The sequence below is a fragment of the Talpa occidentalis genome, unplaced genomic scaffold (assembly GCF_014898055.3).
Source record: "Talpa occidentalis isolate TD23 unplaced genomic scaffold, MPIMG_talOcc4v2.1 talOcc4.12, whole genome shotgun sequence".
Taxonomy (NCBI): Eukaryota; Metazoa; Chordata; class Mammalia; order Eulipotyphla; family Talpidae; genus Talpa; species Talpa occidentalis.
In genome coordinates this window covers 51,940,441-51,960,957 of record NW_023601212.1, presented here as the reverse complement: position 1 = coordinate 51,960,957, position 20,517 = coordinate 51,940,441, and the positions used below count along the sequence as shown (strand labels likewise).

Here is a 20,517-nt window from a genome sequence, read left to right as displayed (position 1 = left end):
GTGCCCTCTCCATTTGAACAATACAATTTTACTTTCAGAGAAAAGAAATAATCCCTTTTCTCACATGAAGTCCCCTACCTCTCTCCTCTGCACCTCCAATCCCTTTACTTCCTTCTGTGGATTTAAACCCTTTTCTTCCTGATTGAAACCAGGACCTGCATAATCATTGTAGTGCCCCTGCAATGTACACATTATTAAATTAGTCTTTTTCCTCCACTAATCCCTCCAAAATTGTCTTAATGGCTCGAGCAGGGAATTTTCCCCATACCCTCACACTGGGAAAAAAACCCTGAAGTTCTGGAACTTGGACCATGAAGTTTGCCCAGCAACAATATCCTAACAACTACTATTTGTTGAGCAATGACACAATTCCTATGTATCAACATTTCTACTTTTCACAAAACATGTATGTGGTTAGTGCTGCTGCTTTTATTGTTGTTATTAATTGCAGTTATTATATAAATAAGGAAATCAGGTGTAAAGAATTTAGGTAACTTGCCCAAAATTGCACTGCTGTAAAGTAACATGGCCAGAATTTAAGTACACGACTGTTTGGCTCCAGAGCCCAACTTCTTAATCACTCTGCCTGTTTCCACTCGATCTGTAGTCCACTGTTACTTTAGATTTTTTTCTTTTATAAAGGGAAATTTTTAGCGTGATTCATTACATTATAAATACTAGCTTCTTTTTTAGAAACTCATTCAAGCAAAGCAGTCATTGTCTAGGTGATCCAACTTCTTTTAATTTAACACAGAGCAGACATAAACAAATTATAATTTATGTAGTCTGAATTCCAATACCATAAAACCAAAAGGCACCACATACGTTTATCCTCACAGTCTCTTCCTAGGATGGCCAGACCCCAGCAAGGATGTCACTCTGGGGGTAGATTATCCTGCTCTGAACCTACGGTGATGTGCTCTGGCTGATTTTATCTTGTTTGTTTTTTTTTTTTTTAAAGGTCATATGGGTAATATATCAAATAAGATATTTTGAAAACTTAAGCTTTTCCCAAGGGTACAACAATGTCAGTCTTCACATCTGCATATTTGCATTGCTGGTCTCTTGGTGATTTTCTAATTTGAAACTTACCATTGTTTTCTTTATGATCTGTGCTCTTGCTTTTAAAAATAAATGCCCAAGCGACTAATGGTTCACTTGAAAATTCCATGCCTTGTGGAAGAATTTAAGTTTTAAATATTTATGTTGGAGCTGCTCACTGAAATAAAAATGTATACAATGAAGGAGAGCACTGAGGTTTTACCATAACTCTCCCCGAATTCTCCTCTCTCCACCACATAAAGAAACAGAAATATGAACATAGAATTCAGAGGTTTCATTTAATGTGATGGTGGTACCACCAGTATCTGATGGTAGTAGTTATAGACTTCTCTTATAAGTACAGTATTTTAAAGTTGAGACAAAATTTTTATTTAAAACTAACTTTCACCTATTCATAAATTTTGAAGTTATTTTCATTATTGTGGGAGACAACTCAAATGCTGTTTCTTAACAATTACCCTGAAACTTCAGAGATACCCACAAAAAGATACTTTTCTCCTGAAATACTTTGAAATTTTATCCTTTTGTCCTTTTATACTTTTCATCATTTCCAGCTTTGCATTGCTGACTCTGTGGCTAGAGTTGGAGTTAGTGATAAAGTCTAGAGCTGTTTCAAAGGGAGGAAGATCCTGAGCAAATCTCTACATCCTCTTATCACATCTCTTATCCTAAAATGTTTTGTTTGGATGACATATTTAAAATTTAAATTGTAAGATGGCAACACAGCTTGTATGTGGAAGAGAAAGGGACAATCTTCTTGTTGAAAATGGAACACATTCGGGCCTCTCTGGTGGCACAAGGGGGTAAGCACCACACTCTGAAGCTATCCACAGCCTCTGCAGCACGAGTTCGATCCCCAGCTGGCCAGAGAGAAACCCACATGGTGAAGCAGACCTCTCCTGACTTGCCCGTTGCTCCCCTCAGCAGTGTATTTCAGTCAGTCTGCCTGTTCTGTTTCCCCACACTGTCTCTAGTGAATCTTCTCACCACCCCCTCATCTCTGGCCTGTACCCCAGCTCTTGTATGCATAAATAAATAAATCTTTAAAAAAAAAAGAAAATGGAACACATTCAATTCTGGTTATATGTGTAGGAGCTCCCCACCAATGTTTATTTGTTTATTTGCTTTGCTTATTTGTTTGTTTTACCAGCTGGAAAAATACAAAATTCTCCTAACCAAACGTTTGTCAAAATCTGTGCATATCAATCTATTTCATTGATGTTGTGTTAGAACTGAGTCTTTCTTTTGGTTTAATACACAGCATTGGAGGTTTCAAGTCAAGAAATACCAAGGCATTTTCTCCTGCCCTTGTGATGCACTAGTAAGTTATTCTTGCACAATCTTCAATAATATTTATTCTGTCCTGAAATGTAATCCAGTACCATGAATTTATAAAAATTGCTTCACAAACACTAAATAATTGAAAGAAAAGATGATGCCTGTCCAAACAGAGGTAGTAAGCTGAACAGAGGCCCCTAAGGTATCTAGGTCCTAATCACAAGTGAGTGGTACCTTACATGGCAGAATGGATTTTGTCGACATGAGTAAGTTAAGGATTTTCAGAGAGGGGGATTTCCCTAGGTGATCCAGCTGGGACACAAATGTAATCACAAGTATTTTTTTTTTTTTTTATAGAGGCATGTTTATTTATTTATTTGTTTGTTTGTTTGTTTGTTTGTTTTGTTTATACAAGCACTGGGTACAGTCAGAAGCGCGGGAGGGTGAGAGAATTCACCAGAGCCAGAGCGGGGAGCAGAGCAGGCAGAAGGACCGAAGCACACTGCTGAGGGGAGCAGAGGGCGGCAGGAGAGGTCTGCATGCCATGTGGGACCCTCCTCTGGTGGCCGGGGAGCAGCCTGGGGATCGAACCGGCGTCGCAGAGGCTGCGGGCAGCTTCGCAACCCAGCGCTCAACCGCTGCGCCACCGGGGAGGCCCACAAGTATCTTTTTAAGAGCAAGGTAGAGGAAGACTTGATCACAGAAGGGATGAAAGCCATCTGAATACTGAAGCAGAGAGTGGGGTGAAGTGACCAGAAGTCAACAAATGTCAGCGGCCTCAAGAAAATGGGAGAGGCAAGAAATGCATTCTCCCCTGGAGACTCCAATAGGAGCCTGTCCTGCTGACAACTTGATTTTTTAGCCTCATAAGGCTGATTTCAGACTTCTGGTTCCCATCTGTAAGAAAATTAGTTTCTATTGTTTTAAGCCAGGAAGTCTGTGGTAAAATATGACAACAATAGAAAACTAAGACAACACTGTATACATATATATGTTATAAAAAAAGGAGTTATTGCCAAGTATGTTCAAGTCAATTTATTGACCATTCAAATTCAGTGTTCTCAGAGATATAAAACAAAGGAATATCTTGTTTCTGGGGGGAAATAGATACCCCCAGGATGTCCAGAATGAGCTTTCCTAAAACATGTCAGTTTGTCATGTGGATTATTTTCAGCTAAGGTCAATCAAGGCCTTGCAGGCTCAAGAAAAAAGCTTTTATCATTCCCTTAGATGAATGAAAATTGGGAGTATTGCTCAGAACAAAGAATTTACCAGAAATAACCGATCGGAGAAATCTCTCTAGACGGAAGGCAAACATTTAATGACAGTGTATCTGGTCTTTGTCACATGAGACCCTCTTCTCCTCCTCTCCTCAGTCCCCCTCCTCTCCATAAGCTGTAGGCCCTTATCCAATTCCTTAGCTCAGGACAAATAACTCTGTTTTCCTCACTAGTTTTAGACTCTATCTCCATGTAGGAATTTGCCAAGGTCTCACAAGTGGTGTGGCCAAACAGTCTGGTCCCAGAGACTACTATTAAGCACTAGGCTGTCCTTGGCGGAATTTTGAACTGGAACTGCATTGTTTTCCTCCTTAGGACAAGGAAACTCTTTGCAGCTATTTTTTGAGGTTCTAGTTTCAGGCACCAATTCAAACGACTGAGTTATTTCAGTTTACAAATGGCTCCTTTCAGATACCTCTAATTTAAACTTGTGATTTTTCCAAATAAAAACAAGTTTATTTGAAATTATTTATACATTTATTTTTATTACATATATATTACATCATTGTTCATTTTTGTACAATGTATGTATGCATGTATGCTTTCCCCTGCTTGAAACTATTTAAATCAGATAATTTTCAACTTCGTTTATCTCCTGAGATTAAATACCATAAAATTTTCTAACTCCTGTGTAAAAAAATTCCTTACCTTTATTTACTTAAATTTGTTTCCTTCAAATGTAAAAGGATATTTCTTATGTTAAATAAGTCCATATTCATAAGGCCCAGAGCCTTCAAGTTTTTATAAATTATAGTCATAGCCAATTCTTAAGTTTCTGTTTAGACAATATTTGGTATGAATACTTTCAATCCCTTTGATATTAATTTCATTTCTCTGGATGCTTTCCAGATTTATTTTTTAATTGAATTCACTGAATATGATTTTATGATAGAGCAAAATGATTTTTGTGTATAAATATTCTACTGTGTGTAGAGAAGCATTGTGTCCTCCCAGCTCTGAACCTCCATTCCATTCTCCTAGGGCCAGAATATATAGCTGATCTTGAGTTCCTAAAAATTAATGCTTTTTGGGCCTCCCCGGTGGTGTAGCAGGTTGAGTGCAGTGCTGTGAAGCTGTCTGCAGCCTCTGCAGCGTGGGTTCAATTCTCAGGCGGCCAAGGAGATACCCACATGGCACGGCAGACCTCTCCTCCCTCCCCCGCTGCTACCCTCAGCAGTCTTTTCGGTCTGTCTGCCCTTCTGCTCCCCGCTCTGTCTCTGGTGAATCTTCTTACCCTCCAGTGCCTCCAGCCTGTACCCCAGTTCTTGTACAAATAAAAATAAATATTTAAAAAAAATTAATGCTTTTCTGCTAATTTGAAGTGTTCATGCACTCCTATGTTCATTGCAGCCCTATTAACAATAGCCAAGTTATGGAAACCACCTAAGTACCCAAAGAGAGATGAGTAGATTAGCAAGATGTGTTATAGATACACAATGGAATCTACTCAGCAATCAAAAAAGATTAAACTTTCACCATTTACATCAATATGGATGGAACTGAAAGGAATTATGCCAAGTGAAATAAATCAGAAGAAAGACAAATACCAAGTGCTGTCATTCATATTTGGAATACACTGAAACTGAACAAAGGATCGGATAAAACCAAACCAATAACAAACCCAAGGCATCTGACTGTAGAATTGAGGCTACTAGAGGTGGAATGAGGTGGGGGTAGATCAGAGAGGGGAGGGAGCACAGTAGACTATGGTGGAGGACTATGGGGGCATTGGTGGTAGGTGTGGTGTAGTAACATATACCTAAAGGGTGTGATCCTACACCTCTAAATCTTATACAGCTTTGTAAATCAATGCTGCCTCTCTCTCTCTCTCTCTCTCTCTCTCTCATGTTTTTCAACCAGTTCAACCCTTCATTAAACCTTCTCATACTCAACGAAATGAGAGAGGTAGAGTTGTATGATGGCTCTGGAACCAGAAAACCTGAATTGGAGACTATTTATGATTTTAAAAATATTTTGCAATTTCATGTTTTTAAAGGATGTTTAATCTTCCCTAGGCAGGAAATTTACTGGTTAGTAACATGGGCTGTGGAATTAAGTCATACCTGAATCCTAATCCTAAATTCTTCATATTGTCTATAACATTTTGAAAGTAAAAGTAAAAGTAAAAGAAAATATTTTTCTTTGTTACTGTATCCTTTGCCTATAGAGGAATGTTTATGACATAGTAAAGATTCCATAAATATTTGGGAATAACTGCATGAAATTGAAAATGTTACAAAACCTATTTAAGCCTGTTTTTTCATATTTATACTTCTTATACTTGATCTACCTCAGAGGATTGTTGTGAAGATTAAATGAGGTGAACATTTAGTATCTTATATCTTGCACAAAGAGTGTATAATAAATATGGTAATTACTGACTTTTTTCCTGTGTTGTAATACAGTTTCAGCTAATTTATAATGTTCTTACTTTGTAAAGTGATAGCATTCCAATATCCTTAAAAACTGAATAAAAATTCTCAACATAAAGTTCTAGTACTTTTAAATATTTTGATAGATCGGTTGGCAACTAAGCATGTGAAATAATGAGCCATGTGGATTTCGACTCTTTTTGACAAGTTTTTGTAATCTATAAAAATTGTACAATCCATGATTGCAACACTAGAATCAAACAGTGCTGTTCAAAATTGGAGGAAGTGTGTGATAACCATAATGCCCCCAAATCTCTTCAGTAAACAAATACCAGAGATCACACAAAATAGTACAAATTATGAAAGTATATGCGCTTCATAGTTTTTTTTTTACCATAAGCTTCTGTACTTGTACAAATATTACATATTTGAATCGAGTTCCAAGTTATAGTTGACAGAAACTTAAACATATGCTCTCTGAATGCTTAAACTATTAATTATGATATCTTTAGCAATAAATTGAAACATAAAATAACATCACATTTTCCATTTGAAAACATCTTTTAAACATACACTCTAGGTTTTTCAGCTAGAGAGAAAACACTCAGTTGTCCATTTGATGTAAACTATAAGCTGACTTCTCCTAAATCATAGACTATACATTCTACACTGTCTCCTTGAACCTATGGTCAGCTTTTAAAGGTCTAATTTCCAAAGGCTGCATTAGCACTTTTGCTAAACATCCTAACAAAGCATGGGCAGTCAATAAATTGCTATATAAAAGCTAATCGCTGTGAGTGGCACATAGAAGGAAAGGAAAATCACTAACAATAAATCAAAGAACTAGGAAGGACCAAAAAAAAGCAGGCAAAGGTCATTAACATTACCAAAGACTATATTCAAACTTTTCAAGGAATTTTTTTACCAAAACAAAATAATAGGAATTGGAGAGATTTTAATAAACAAGGCAATTCAGTGTGCTGAAAAGGAAGAATAAAATATTTGTTTGGTGAAATAAAAAATGAACCATTCCAAATGACGTTGTTGAGAAGGATAGTAATTACAATTAGACAAGGAAATTCCTTGATCAGATAACTAATTTTTTCTTCTGAAAATTACAAATGAATTTCTGAGAATAAATGTTGGAAAGACTGTTTTCATGAATATTATAAGTAGGGGAACAAAGATTGTATTTATTTGGAGCTCTATTTTTTGGTTTATTTGCTTTTGCCTTACTGTTAATGAATAGCCTTCTTAGTTCTCTTATGTAAATCCTATTACTTGCTCAGAGCTATTTTTGCAAGGATCATCAATATCTAGGGAGCTTAAATGAGAGTTTAAATCTGTCCAAGTTCAAGAGGAGTTCCGTAAACAGGGATTCGTATTTTACCCAACAGATATAATCAAGGACACCAGGCACAGAGAATAAACTGTGAGTTTGAAGATAGTTTTCTTGGCAATATAATTTTAAACATTTGACCTGAGGGGAAAGGATAGTGATTTCATTATTTATATTTTATTGTGTTCTTTAAAAATATTTCAAAGTAGTATTAAGTATTGATTTGTGTACCATATAGACAACTACAATATCTTTCCCTCTTAAAGTGGTTTGCACCTTGACAAATGTAAATTCAAAGTAAACATGAAAATTTTCAGTTTGATAATCTAGATAGTTAAAATAAGACCGGGAAGAAAGAATTAATGCTGAAATTTAAATTTCTGCTGTCCTCCTTTTGATTGAAGGAAAATCTGAAGGGAAAAATTTATGATACCTCCTACTTTTTGAAGATTTGGCTCCATGCTGTGAAAGGGAGTATTATCATCAGCCCTAAAAGCATTCTCAGTCTCTAAACCACTTTTAACCAATTGTGGGTACTTAGTTTTTTACTTAATATTTAATTTTTCATGTCTATTTCAGAAGGTCAGAAGGTTATTTTAAAAATTTAATGAGACAGACATGGTGTTTATAAAAGAAAATAATACAGGGAATTTGTTGATGTTTGATAAATAAGATGAAATTTTTCTTTCAATTGGTTTAAATTTTCTTCTATTTTGCTGCCATGGAGATTATTATCATTACTAATAAACTCTGTAATTTGCATCATGAAAATGAGCAAATAAGGGTTTCCCCTCTGCTTCACTATGGATTACTTTTATTAATGAGAAAATAACTGAACACCAAAGCATTCATTTTAAAAGTTTTTTTTTTTATCTAAAAAGTTATTCAGATTCACCTAACATTAAAACTGGAAAATTTTTAGAAATCATCTAATTCGTCAAGGCAATTTTTTGCCTAAGTATTATGTATAGACTGCATTTCATGTTACTGTCAAAATATATCTAAACTATTCATGATTATATTTATAGTGGAATTTAAATAATATATACAGGAATAAGTGTTTAACAAGACAGATAGAGAGTCAAAGCATGATATCTACTCTGAATTTCCTGCAATATTCCAACATTTCTTTTTTTTCTTAACATGTAAACAAATATCTATGTTAAAAAAGCACATTTTACATCATTCAATTCTTATACAGACTTTTAAAGTAGACATTGTTATTAGTCCAGTTTTACAGATGAGAAATCTAAATCAGAGAGCCTTAGTATTTTCTCAAGGTCACACAGGTACTAATTGGCAGAGCTAGATTTGAACCCATGCGTTTATATGCTAATCATTATGATTTACAATCAGCAATGATCTTGCAAGCATTGTTATACATGGTTCATGCTCACCTAAAGCTTAGTGCCTCCTTGGGAGAGAAGACCTATATAAATAAATCAATTTGACTCTTTTTTTTTTTTTTTGTGGGACCCTCGCCAGTGGCCAGGGATCAAACTGGCGCTGCAGAGGCTGCGGGTGGCCTCGCAACTCAGCGCTCAACCGCTGCGCCACCAGGGGAGGCCCTAATAAATCAATTTGAGAGTAACTCAAAGAAATTAAATATATTATGAGGCATAGCATCCCTTCATTATTGGTATTAAACCTCAGACTATACTATTCCCACTAAAAATCTCTTGTTTTCACTGTCAATTAGTTAAATAGTAGGATAGAGGCACAGAGGAAATTAAGACTTAGGTGTACTTATTAAAGCTGCCTTTATAATTTTAGAGATAATGGAGATGTCCATGAGTCCAGTAATCACTCCCATGAACTGTCATGGTCTGTGATGTGACATTCCCACCACAACTAATTTTCTTAATAAAAGAAAGAAGAACTGAATTCAACAAGAGTCCAAACATTGGGGAAGAAAGTCATGACAGGGTTAAGACATCTCACATTTATATATTAGCAGTGGTAAGCACATTAGCCTGGCTTAGTTGATCAGATTAGCTCACAGTCACTTTGGAAAGCAGAGACCTAAAGAGATGTGGAGTTAGAGGTGGAAAAAGGTAGGACCTGAAGCCCAGCAAAGGTAGCAGCACAAGTGTGTGATACGCCTATGGAGCAAGGGTCAAGACGCACAATTTGGTTTCTACCAAAAGTGAAGGGGAAGCAGAATGTCTATAGATGTTTCCCAACCAATAGCTTTGTCTGGTAATAGCATCTACAAACACGCTATGTTTCAGCTAGTGCCATAACAAGATAATTTGCGAAATTCAACTTCAGTTGAGTTAAAGAACTATTTTTATCAAGCACTTCAATATTTGGATACCAGTCAGTTATTTATATCCCATGGCTGATCACATTTAAGACACAATAATGACATTTTTACTACTGCAACTTCTCTGAGATAATTTCTTACCTTGTGTGTCTCCAAAATGAAACACAGTCATGTATGAGAGAAAGAAGAGGATTTGTTTTAAATTACATAAAACAGAAAATGTGTTACTTGGTAAAATTCACATTGGAGCTGGTCGTTGTATATTTCCTATTTCCCATGATCATGGAAGGATGGGAAATCCTGAGAAATTTAGAAGCTCCAAAGCTTTATAAATTAAGGAAAAATTAAGCCTTTAGGTTCAGAGCACAGAAATAGCAGTCAGCATCTATATAATTTAGAAAAAATCACAAAAGTCAGAACTAGGTGCTATGGACTGAATTGAGACCACCCCCCCCCCCCCGCCCCGCAAAGCTTACATGTTGAAGACCTAACCCCAAGTATGACTAAATTTAAAGATAGACTCTTACTGAAGTAATTACAGTGGTTAAATGAGATCATAAGGGTAGGGCCCTGGTGCATACGATTAGAGTTTTCATAAGAATCAACACCAGAGAGGCCCCCTGGTGGCTCAGGGGTCAAAGTCTCTGTGCTATCATTCTATCACCAGCCACTGCAGCATGAGTTCGATCCCTGGCCAGGGAGCTAATCCACATGGCGCCACAGACCTCTCCTGTCTCTCCCACTGCTCCCCTCAGCAGTGTATTTCAGTAGAACCGCCTGTTCTGCTCCCCCAGTCTGTCTCTGGTGAATCCTCTCACCCCCCACACCTCTGGCTTATACCTCAGTTCTTGTATGCATAAATAAATAAAAATAAATCTTTAAAAAAAAAAGAACAAACACCAGAGAACTCCTCCTCTCTCTGCCACATGAAGACACAGAAAGAAGGTGACTTTCTGTAAGCCAGGAAGAGAAGCTTCTCTAGAAACCATCCCTGCCATACCTTCGTCTCGGACTTCTAGCCTCCAGAACCACGTGAAGATAAATTTCTGTGTTAAAAACTCAAAGCTTGTGGCATTTTGTTAGAGCAGCCCCAGCAGACAGATATCAGAAACTATGTTTCTATGTGATTTTTGACCAAGAGAAAAATGGCAGAAAGTTTGAGAGAGCAAAATATTAATTCCCAAATACAAGCCCCACACTGAGATTTATTTTTTATTAAGTTGGTTAACAATGCTACATAATTCAGAGGTATAGGAATACACCTTTTCAGATGTATGTTACCACACCGCACCCACCACCAAGGCACCTATAGCCCTTCACCATAGTTATTTGGGTACCATCTACACCCTACTCTCCTCCCTCTCCCTTCCCCTCTGATAGCTTCAATTTTACAATCAGACTCCTAGGGTTATGGTTTTGGTCTATCTGACCCCTTGTTTATATAAAATTTGGAATGCATAATAACAAGACTAAGAAACAGGCAGATGATTTTAGAAATTGATCTAAAAGATTGCCAAAGGCACAGCTTGTTCTTTCAATAAAATTTTAAAAAACTAAAGGCCATTTCTTGGAGTGTGGAATAAATTTTTTTGAATGGTTAATATGAGTCCACAAGTGAAATATCCTACTTGGCTGTACAAATCTCCACTGTACAAAACTGACAATGCAATATTTCCATAATTTTATCACATAGGCAAGAGTAGTACTACTCTTGCATTTCCTAGTTTTATTTTAATATCTGATTGATGTATATTGTCTATTACACTTGCTTTTATAAATCATTCAGAGACAAAAGACTGTTGACAAATTCTCAATCAATATGCATTAGTGTCAAGAACCAGCAGCAGGCAATGCCATTTTGTCTTTTGTATTAACTTTCCAGGGTTATTATAAGTTTTTTAGAATTGATTATGATAACATGAAATCAACAGACACTTCTATTACAATTAGCATATAATCATGAGGTTTGAATATTTTATTTCAATAAGTACTATCCCAAAGAACTTAAAGACATGGTAACTTATATTAATCTGTTATTTTTTTATATCCTCACTTTGATTTTAAAGCAAATAGCAAAACATTAGGTTGGTCTATATGACTAATTTGTTCACTCATTTAGCATTTTCGTGAAGAGGCAAATGACATAGTAGAGAAAATAAAGACGTGGGAGATTTATGTGTCAGAAAAAATTGGCTTTGAAACTTCGCTCCATCCAATCTTTCGAACTCCAGTGATTCTGGAGTGGGAACTATAGTGAGGGAGACAGTAAATTGAAACCAGTCCAAATGTTGGGAGCAAGTATTAAAGCAAAAAAATTAAAAAATCAAAACTAAGAGTTGGGTTTACCATTCGTTGGAAAAGCACCAATCAACTCAAATGCAGAGCTGCAGCATAAACCAATAAAAAACTAAGATGAAATAAAAGCAGAAGATGGATGATATCATTGCTTAAAACTGATTTTGAAAGAGAGAAGGGAGATGACAAAGGAAGAAGAAAGAGTGCAAAGATGTATCAATGGTAATATATCATCCATGACTTGAAAATTTCAGGAAAAATTACAACTAGGTGGATTCCTTATGGAATGTGTTAGTATGTACAATAACAGATTTTTCTAGATAATGGAAAGGTAAATAAGCAAAGATTGAATTTGAGTGTGCACTAAGAATAAATAAAGTTCTATGTGAGGACATCAAGGAACTTCCTAAGAATGCCTCTACATGTTTTTGATAGATTTTTTGATGTATTTCACCTTCTGAAAATTCTAGGCATACTTACTGGTTTACATTTGCTTGATGAGTAACAGCACCAAAACTTGCTTTAAGATATGGAGAGACATTACAGTGTTAGGTTTTTTTTTTTTTTTTTTTTTTTTTTAAAGAGAGGCAGGTATTTTTATTTATTTATGTATTTATTTGTTTGTTTGTACATGCACTGGGTACAGTCAGAAGTGCAGGAGGGTGAGAGAATCCACCAGAGCCAGAGCGGGGAGCAGAGCAGGCAGAAGGACCGAAGTACACTGCTGAGGGGAGCAGCGGGCGGCAGGAGAGGTCTGCGCGCCAAGTGGGACCCTCCTCTGGTGGCCGGGGAACAGCCGGGGATAAAACTGGCGCTGCAAAGTACGCAGGCAGCTTCGCAACCCAGTGCTCAACCGCTGCGCCACCGGGGAGGCCCCAGTGTTAGGTTTTAAACAGCACTGTGCCCTAAATTATCGTGATTTATTTTTTATTTTTAGATCATCATTCTTTAATGTCATTTCCGAAGCTGGATTTATCAAACCACATTAAGGAAAATGGCTCTATTATTACCATGTTAATTTCCATGAGAGTGTAATGTTGTAAGACTTAGCTCCAAAATAAAATTATTGCTCCACCAGGTGATCTTAGGCAAGTAATGTAAACTCCCTACTGGAACAATGTCTGGTACATAGTAAGTGTTCATAGTAAGTGAATATATAATTATTAATAAAACTATTTGTATATTTGTATTGTATAAAATATTGGGATATAATTTTATGAAATCCAGTAGCAAACAGTAATAAAAGAAAATCGGTAATAAACAATGTTCACTAAGTACATATGCCTAAACTGAAGACATGTTAAGTTAAAAAAATAGACATACAATGAATTACATAAAATCCTTAGAGGCATAGACATCTTTAATAATACAAGTATTAAATTAATATCCTTTTACAATGCAAACAAAATTGTACTGATACTCTAATACTCCATCGCTTACAGATAAACCTTAACCTACTTGGAAACTGTCTGCTGGACTATATATATATATATATATATATATATATATATAAAACATAGAACATATATATATATATATAAAAACATAGAATTATGTAATCATTACTGTTTTTTCATCTTACAGATTATAGCAAATATAATTTTCAAAATGGAAGACGCCAAAAGCCAAAATCTGGAGGAAGACTTTGAAAGACAGTCTATACATACTGGTAAGAGAAACTTTAGAGAAAAAAAATATTAAATTAAAATTAATCTGGAGGGCCTCCCCGGTGGCGCAGCGGTTGAGCGCTGGGTTGCGAAGCTGCCCGCAGCCTCTGCAGCGCAGGTTCGATCCCCGGCTGCTCCCCGGCCACAGGAGGAGGGTCCCACATGGCGCACAGACCTCTCCTGCCGCCCGATGCTCCCCTCAGCAGTGTACTTCAGTCCTTCTGCCTGCTCTGCTCCCCACTCTGGCTCTGGTGAATTCTCTCACCCTCCCACGCTTCTGACTGTACCCAGTGCTTGTATAAATAAATAAATAAACAAATCTTTTAATAAATAAATGAATAAAATTAATCTGGAAATCTCTAATGTTCTTATCGCCAAATTTATCTTGAAATTAAAGCAATACCTTTAAATGATAGAGCTATCTAAAAAATATTTCAGCAGGTAAATTAATGTGAAATGGGAGACTCTTAAAGCACTTTTATTTAGATGTCAAAAAAACAGTAACCATTGAGAATTTCTTGCTGCCCAACTATCATAAAACCTCTCCATCTAACCATCTAACCTATAATTAACCACTATCTTATCTCCTCTTTTCCCTCAATTTGAAATTTTCCTTCAATTATAAAGTGGTAAGGCAAAAAGACAAATAAATTGAATTTTTTAATTTTAATTTGTTGAATTTAAAAAAATTAAGAGAATGATGATCCAGTCTTAAATTGATTTCATTTCATGCAGAGCCTGTTTTCTTAATCTGTTAAATTTTGTGGGCTGTCTAGATGTCACTACTAAGAGTTTTAAAAGTCAAATAACATTCCTCAAAAGTAAAATGTCAAGTTTCTTTTAAATCTATTGACTCTTATTTGACTATATCCCTTTCTCTTTGGATAATATTAATTGGAGACTTTCAATTTAGCCAGATGTTTGAATGAATTCATATGAATACTATATAAAAAGCATCGGAATTCATTTTATTTTTTTAAAGATTATTTATTCGTACATACAAGAACTGGGGTACAGGCCAGAGGTGGGGGGGTGAGAGGATTCACCAGAGACAGAGTGGGGAACAGAACAGGCAGACTGACTGAAATACACTGCTGAGAGAAGCAGTGAGCAAGGTAGAAGAGGTCTGCTGTGCCATGTGTGTAGCTCCCTGGCCAGGGATAGAACTCATGCTACAGTGGCTGCAGATAGCTTCATAGGTTGTGTCTTAATCCCTTGCACCACCAGGGAGGCCCCTATTTAAAACTTTTTATCTTCAGGAATTTAGACCTTCCAAGTACTGTTATTATCAGGGCAAGTGAACATCAGAATTTTAGCTGGATCATCCTTGACTTAATTAATTAATGTTTTCTTAAACCTGCAAATTCTATCTCATTTTTATTTGTAAAAGATTCTAAGACTATTAGGCGGAATTGAATGGTTATGTAACAATTTTCTTAGAACCATTTTAGTTTTTGTTATTAACATCAGTCTCTTCCTCACTGGATAAATCGTTTGACTGCTCTTGTTATTTTCTGGATCTTGATAACATTTCAATTTGTTTTCTAAACAATCCTAGTTTCCTTTATTAATAGTGTGGTGTTGATTATGGTTTATTGCTGAAGACTTTTTCTTAGTTAATAAAAAGTGCTATTTTTCTAAAATTCTAGTTTTCTCTCTACATTCTAATTTTATATTAGCCTTGTATTTTCATTAATGCATATGATTCAGAAAGACAAAGTCATCCCCAACTATAAGCATCCATTTTTATATAATTAAGATTGTATAATGTATTGTGCTATTCACACACCATGAATATTTACCATTTCAGAGTTCAAACTGTATCAGTATTTTGATAACCAACAATGTATTACCGAACTCAATCTGGAAGAAAATAAAAGTAATCCTATCCTTCTTGGTGACAAAAATTTCATAAAAGCCATAAAGTTAACAGGCCTTTAGATAAAGATATTGGCAGAGTTATGATTAAATACTTCATTTGCTTATTGTTTAGAAAGATTATTAACCAAATTTACTTAACAGTGTTAATGTAAGAACATTTTTATCAGCAAGGCAACCAAAAATTTGTAGCCCAAGTGTTTATTTCCAATGCAGTATATGACAAGGCTATTCCCATGACGATAGTTACACAAACACCAATTGTATAAATAATCCTTATGAAAACATAAAAGGAAACAATTTGTTTTTGATTTTATTCCAGGACCCAAAGGAGTAATACATGATTGGAGAAAGTTTAAATTAGAGAGTGAAGACAGTGATTCAACTCTACCTAGCAAGAAGGAAATTCTGAGACAAATGTCTTCCCAGGGAAGAAATGATATAGATTCAAAAGAAAGATTCAGCAGAAAGGTAAGATAAGGTAAAATCACTAATAAATTATTTACAATGTGTTTTCAGTCTCAATAATACTAAAATAATGTAGGACCTCTGACTACCAACTGGTTGCTGTGTGTTGATTCACATTCATACAGCAGAAATATACTTGGTGCCAGCTTTTTGGCCCTTGTAAAAATCTTCAAGTCTAAGGTCTTATTTTCAGATGTTGGTTTCTTCACTGATGTGGATGAAAGAATTAAATTTTTCCATCCAAGGAATTACGATAGTACCTCTTTCACTTGTTTTAAAGGGGTGTGGAGAGAAATAATGCAAATTGTCTTGATAAGTGTAAAACGTTATACAAATATGTGACAAGTATTGAAGATTTTATACTAAGTTAAGCTTTAGAAGTGTTTAAGAATAGAATAGCTACATGCCTAAATATGTGTAGGGTAAGTAAAGAATCAGGTTTTTCTGCCCTCCTGCCATTACGACTGATGATGGATCTCTGTGGTCCTGAACGCATGCCTGATGGCGGGCACCTGGAGTAGGGTGTGGGCAGGCATAGGTTGGTACACCTGGGCTGAGACTGGGCTTATAAGGGCGGTGTCATGGGGATGCCAGCGGAAACAGCAAAGCGAAAGACAGACCAGAGCAGAACCAGAAGAAGAGAGAGAATGAGGCCATGAGAGAACGCCAGAGAGCCTAGAAAGAATGAAGACTTGCTGGGGGCTGGAAGGCCTGCCAGCCTCCCGGCCGCCCAGAACTCTTGCCTGCTGTGTACCGGGTAAACCCCAATAAAAGCCTGCAAAAGCCACTGAGGGCTCCAGGACTTTCCTCCTTCACCCGTCTGCATAGAATCATAGAACCTGCCCTGTGTCTTCCTGCTGCTGCAATATGTGAATGGAGCAAATTTTATAAGAATACTCAAAAGCATGTCAATCAATATTTGTATGGTTCAGTCTATTAACTTGAAAGAACTATGGTGTAAGCTAAATGAAGATTGCTCAGGCTTCTGCGGCTCTCACCTTTGGCTTTGAATGCAGGAGGAGCTGGGGAGTGTTAGCTCAGTGTACGAATCCCTCATGGTGGACACCTGGAGTATGGTGTGGGCATGCGTAAGTGAGCACACCTGAGCTGAGAGACTGACCATATAAGTGCAGCATCACAGAGGATGGAGGGTGGCAGAGGACCATCTGGCACAGTGCAGTGGAGTGGTAGGGAGGAGCTACGAGAGGAAAGAGCAGAGCAAAGTGTGTAAAGATTCACAAGGGGGCCTGTAGGGTAAGTGAAAAACGCAGGCTTTTCCACCCTCCTGCCATTAGCATTAATGATGGATCCCTGAGGGCCTACCTGCATGCCAGATGGAGGACACCTGGAGTAGGGTGTGGGCATGCATAGGGGGGCACACACAGACGGGGCTTATAAGGGCAGTGTCACGGGGACGCTGGCAGAAGGAATGAGAACAAGAGTAGTAGAAGAGAGCAGAGAGAATGTCAGAGAGTCCAGAAAGAGTGAAGACTCTCCGGGGGCTGGGAGCACTGCCAGCCTCCCAGCCCCCTGCCTTCCATGTACCTGGTGAAAGCTCAATAAAAGCCTGAAATCCACCAAGGGCTCCAGGACTCTCCTTTACCCATCTGCCAGGATAATAGAGATCCTGCTCTGTGCCTCCGTGGTGCTACAGGGCCCAAGTTGCTGTCTCCCTGTGGGCTTGTTCCCCCTGTGAACTATCAGAAAACCTGTGGGGATGATGCCAATGGCTCCAAGTTTCTCTTTTAAGCTGCCTGAACCAATGATGAACCTACCTGGCCTGGGATGGTTGCAGAACATATGATAACAAATTATACAAAATTTAATTTTGAGGATCAAAACAAATTAAGTTGGGACAACAATCTTAAAGAAAAAATCTGATTCAAGCCATGAGGACATTAGGAAAATAAACATAAGGGACAGAAACAAGATAAGGAGGTAATGAAAACATCAGATACTTCTACTAAATCTGAGGCTAAGCAGCTTCTGTAAAATGAGAGTAATAATACCTACATGATAGGTATTGTGGTAAGAATTAAATAAAATTATTTATGTAAAGTACTTGGACTATAGGCAGTTTCCCATAAGGGCTAGTATGTCTTCTAAATTCTCTTCTTTATAAATTGTCAGTGGTTTCTGTTTGAGAGGATAGTAGTTGATATAATGGCGGCAGCTGATCCTCCGGGAAGCTCTTCAGCTTCCATGGCTCTGGGCTGCTTCACAAACTCTTAACTATACAATGTCCCATCATTACTCCTGGGGAGGAGGTGGTGCGTGCGTGTGCGTGTGGTGTGTGTGGCGGGAGGGGTGGAAAGATAGAGGTGGGAAGAAAGGGGGTGCTTAACATTCAGTTCAGTAAGTCCATAATGAAGTAGTCAACTATTAAAGGAGGTTTTGCAGATATTTTTATATTCCAGCTGCAGTGAAGAGAAGCTTTTTTGGAAGGTGGAAGTTAGGTCTTCTCTCACTTTAGCCTAAATCAGTGGATAAAAATCACCTGGAAGATTTGTTCAACTGGTTCACTCAGTGTCACCCTCACAAGTTCTGATTCCAAAGATCTGGGGTGATGCCCAAAATTTGTACTTCCTAGAACTTCTCAGGAGATGCTGATGCTGCTGGGCCAGTTTTAACTTCTTGATTAATCTAATGAATTCCAAATAGTAGTAAAAGTTGTCTTGACTTAAATTCTATCTTATGTAGTTAAAAAATAAGTAAGTGGTAAGATACAATCTTTTTTAACAGCTTTTGTGGAGGAGACAATGTACCAAGGCATTTGTTGGGGGATCATTTAAATGCACAGTTTGTGTGTGTGTCTGTGTGTTTTATAAAAGTCACTCCAGAGTAGCTCTTGTTGGGTTATTTTCACCCAAATTGATGGGTAATTAAGTGACTCATTGCTGAGATCATGGTCATCTCATGGTTGTTTCTACTATACTCAGCAATAGTCCTGCATGCAGTTCATCATGGAATAATTCCTGAGCCCCTATTATGTACTGGACACAATAGCAGATGTTGAAGAGTGATGAACAAGATGAATAAAATTCTTGCACCTTGGAATCTATCAGTAATAAAAAACTAATATTAAACACATACATATATAACACAATATGGGTTCATATGAAGAAAATATGAACCTGTAGGATAAATGGAAATGATCAGGATTTTTCACCCTCCCGCCATGAGCACCATGATCAACACCATGGTCTTAACACATGTGCCTGTTAATGGCACCTGGAACATGGTGTGGGTATGTGTAATGGACATGCCTGAGCAAGGAGACTGAGCCCATAAGGGCGGTGTCCACAGAGGATGGCAGCAGAGGAAGGGTGGAGGCTGAGGACCATGCAGCCAACTGCAGTAGAGACCAGCAGAGAAACCAGGAGTGAACACCAGAGAGCCCAGAAAGAGTGACGATTCACTGGGGACTGGGAGGCCTGGCAGCCTCCCGGCCCCCAGGCTTCCCTGCCTGGCCTGCCCCTGGTCACCTCACTACAAATGGTGTAGAAAAATCAGTAAAAGCCTGAAAAAGCTACTGAGGTCTCCAGGACTCTCCTTTAGACCTGTCTGCCTGGATCCATAGAGAACCTGCTTCATGCCTTGCTTGCATTACAAACCAGTATACTGTATAGAAGGAACTCAGGAAATATCATCAAAGGTGATGATACATGTTTGAACAAAGACTTATGTGAGATAAAGGAGAAGGCATATTAGGAATTGGTGGGGAGGGGACCTCTAGGCAGAGAAAAGAGCAAATACAAATTCCTTGGGTTGAAATTTGGTGTATTTAAGGGATATAAATTTCTGGTAAAATGATCTCTTTAATTTCTTTAATCTATTTTCAGATGAGTACTCAAGAATATGAACTAATCCACCAAGACAAAGAAGATGAAAATTGCCTTCGTAAATACCGTAGACAGTGTATGCAGGGCATGCACCAGAAGCTGAGTTTTGGCCTAGGTATGGGTTTTTGTATGAGCTGGAAACTGGAGAGCAATTCCTGAAAACCATTGAGAAGGAGCAGATCACCACCATCATGGTTCACATTTATGAAGATGGTATCAAGGGCTGTGATGCTCTAAACAGTAGCTTAACATGCCTTGCAGTAAAGTACCCTATGGTCAAGTTTTGTAAAATAAAAGCATCTAACACAGGTGCTGGAGAACGCTTTTCCTCAGATGTACTCCCCACACTGCTCATTTACAAAGGTGGGGAACTCATATGCAATTTTATTAGTGTAGCTAAGCAGTTTGCTGAAGAATTTTTTGCTGGGGATGTGGAGTCTTTCCTAAATGAATATGGATTGCTCCCTGAAAGAGAGATGCATGTCCTAGAACAGACTGACATGAGGGAAGATATTGAATAAAGATTCACTGTGTTAATAACTCATATTTCTCCTTTACACATTGAACTTTGGTGTGGTAGTATCTTTATTTCTTTAGAGAACGCCAATGATGGTCATGACTGCTCTATTCTGGGGGAAAAAAATCTGATTGATCCAAAAATTATATGATTAACCTTTCTTAATATTAGTGATTCAAACATATAATGCTTACTACAAAACACTTTAGCACCATGTTTGCCATAATCCCTTTAAAGTTATGTGTTGGGCCTC

General features: G+C 37.4%; 1 protein-coding gene across 1 annotated transcript; it reads left to right on the top strand.

Moving 5' to 3' along the window:
- The first annotated feature begins 390 nt into the window (after positions 1-390).
- PDC (phosducin) lies at positions 391-20,270 on the top strand. The gene is given in 6 exon segments (XM_037504419.2): positions 391-406; positions 2,324-2,383; positions 13,477-13,561; positions 15,760-15,908; positions 19,748-19,853; positions 19,856-20,270. Coding segments are annotated over 4 exon segments (729 nt in total). The 5' UTR covers positions 391-406; positions 2,324-2,383; positions 13,477-13,500; the 3' UTR covers positions 20,269-20,270.
- Positions 20,271-20,517: the final 247 nt, after the last annotated feature.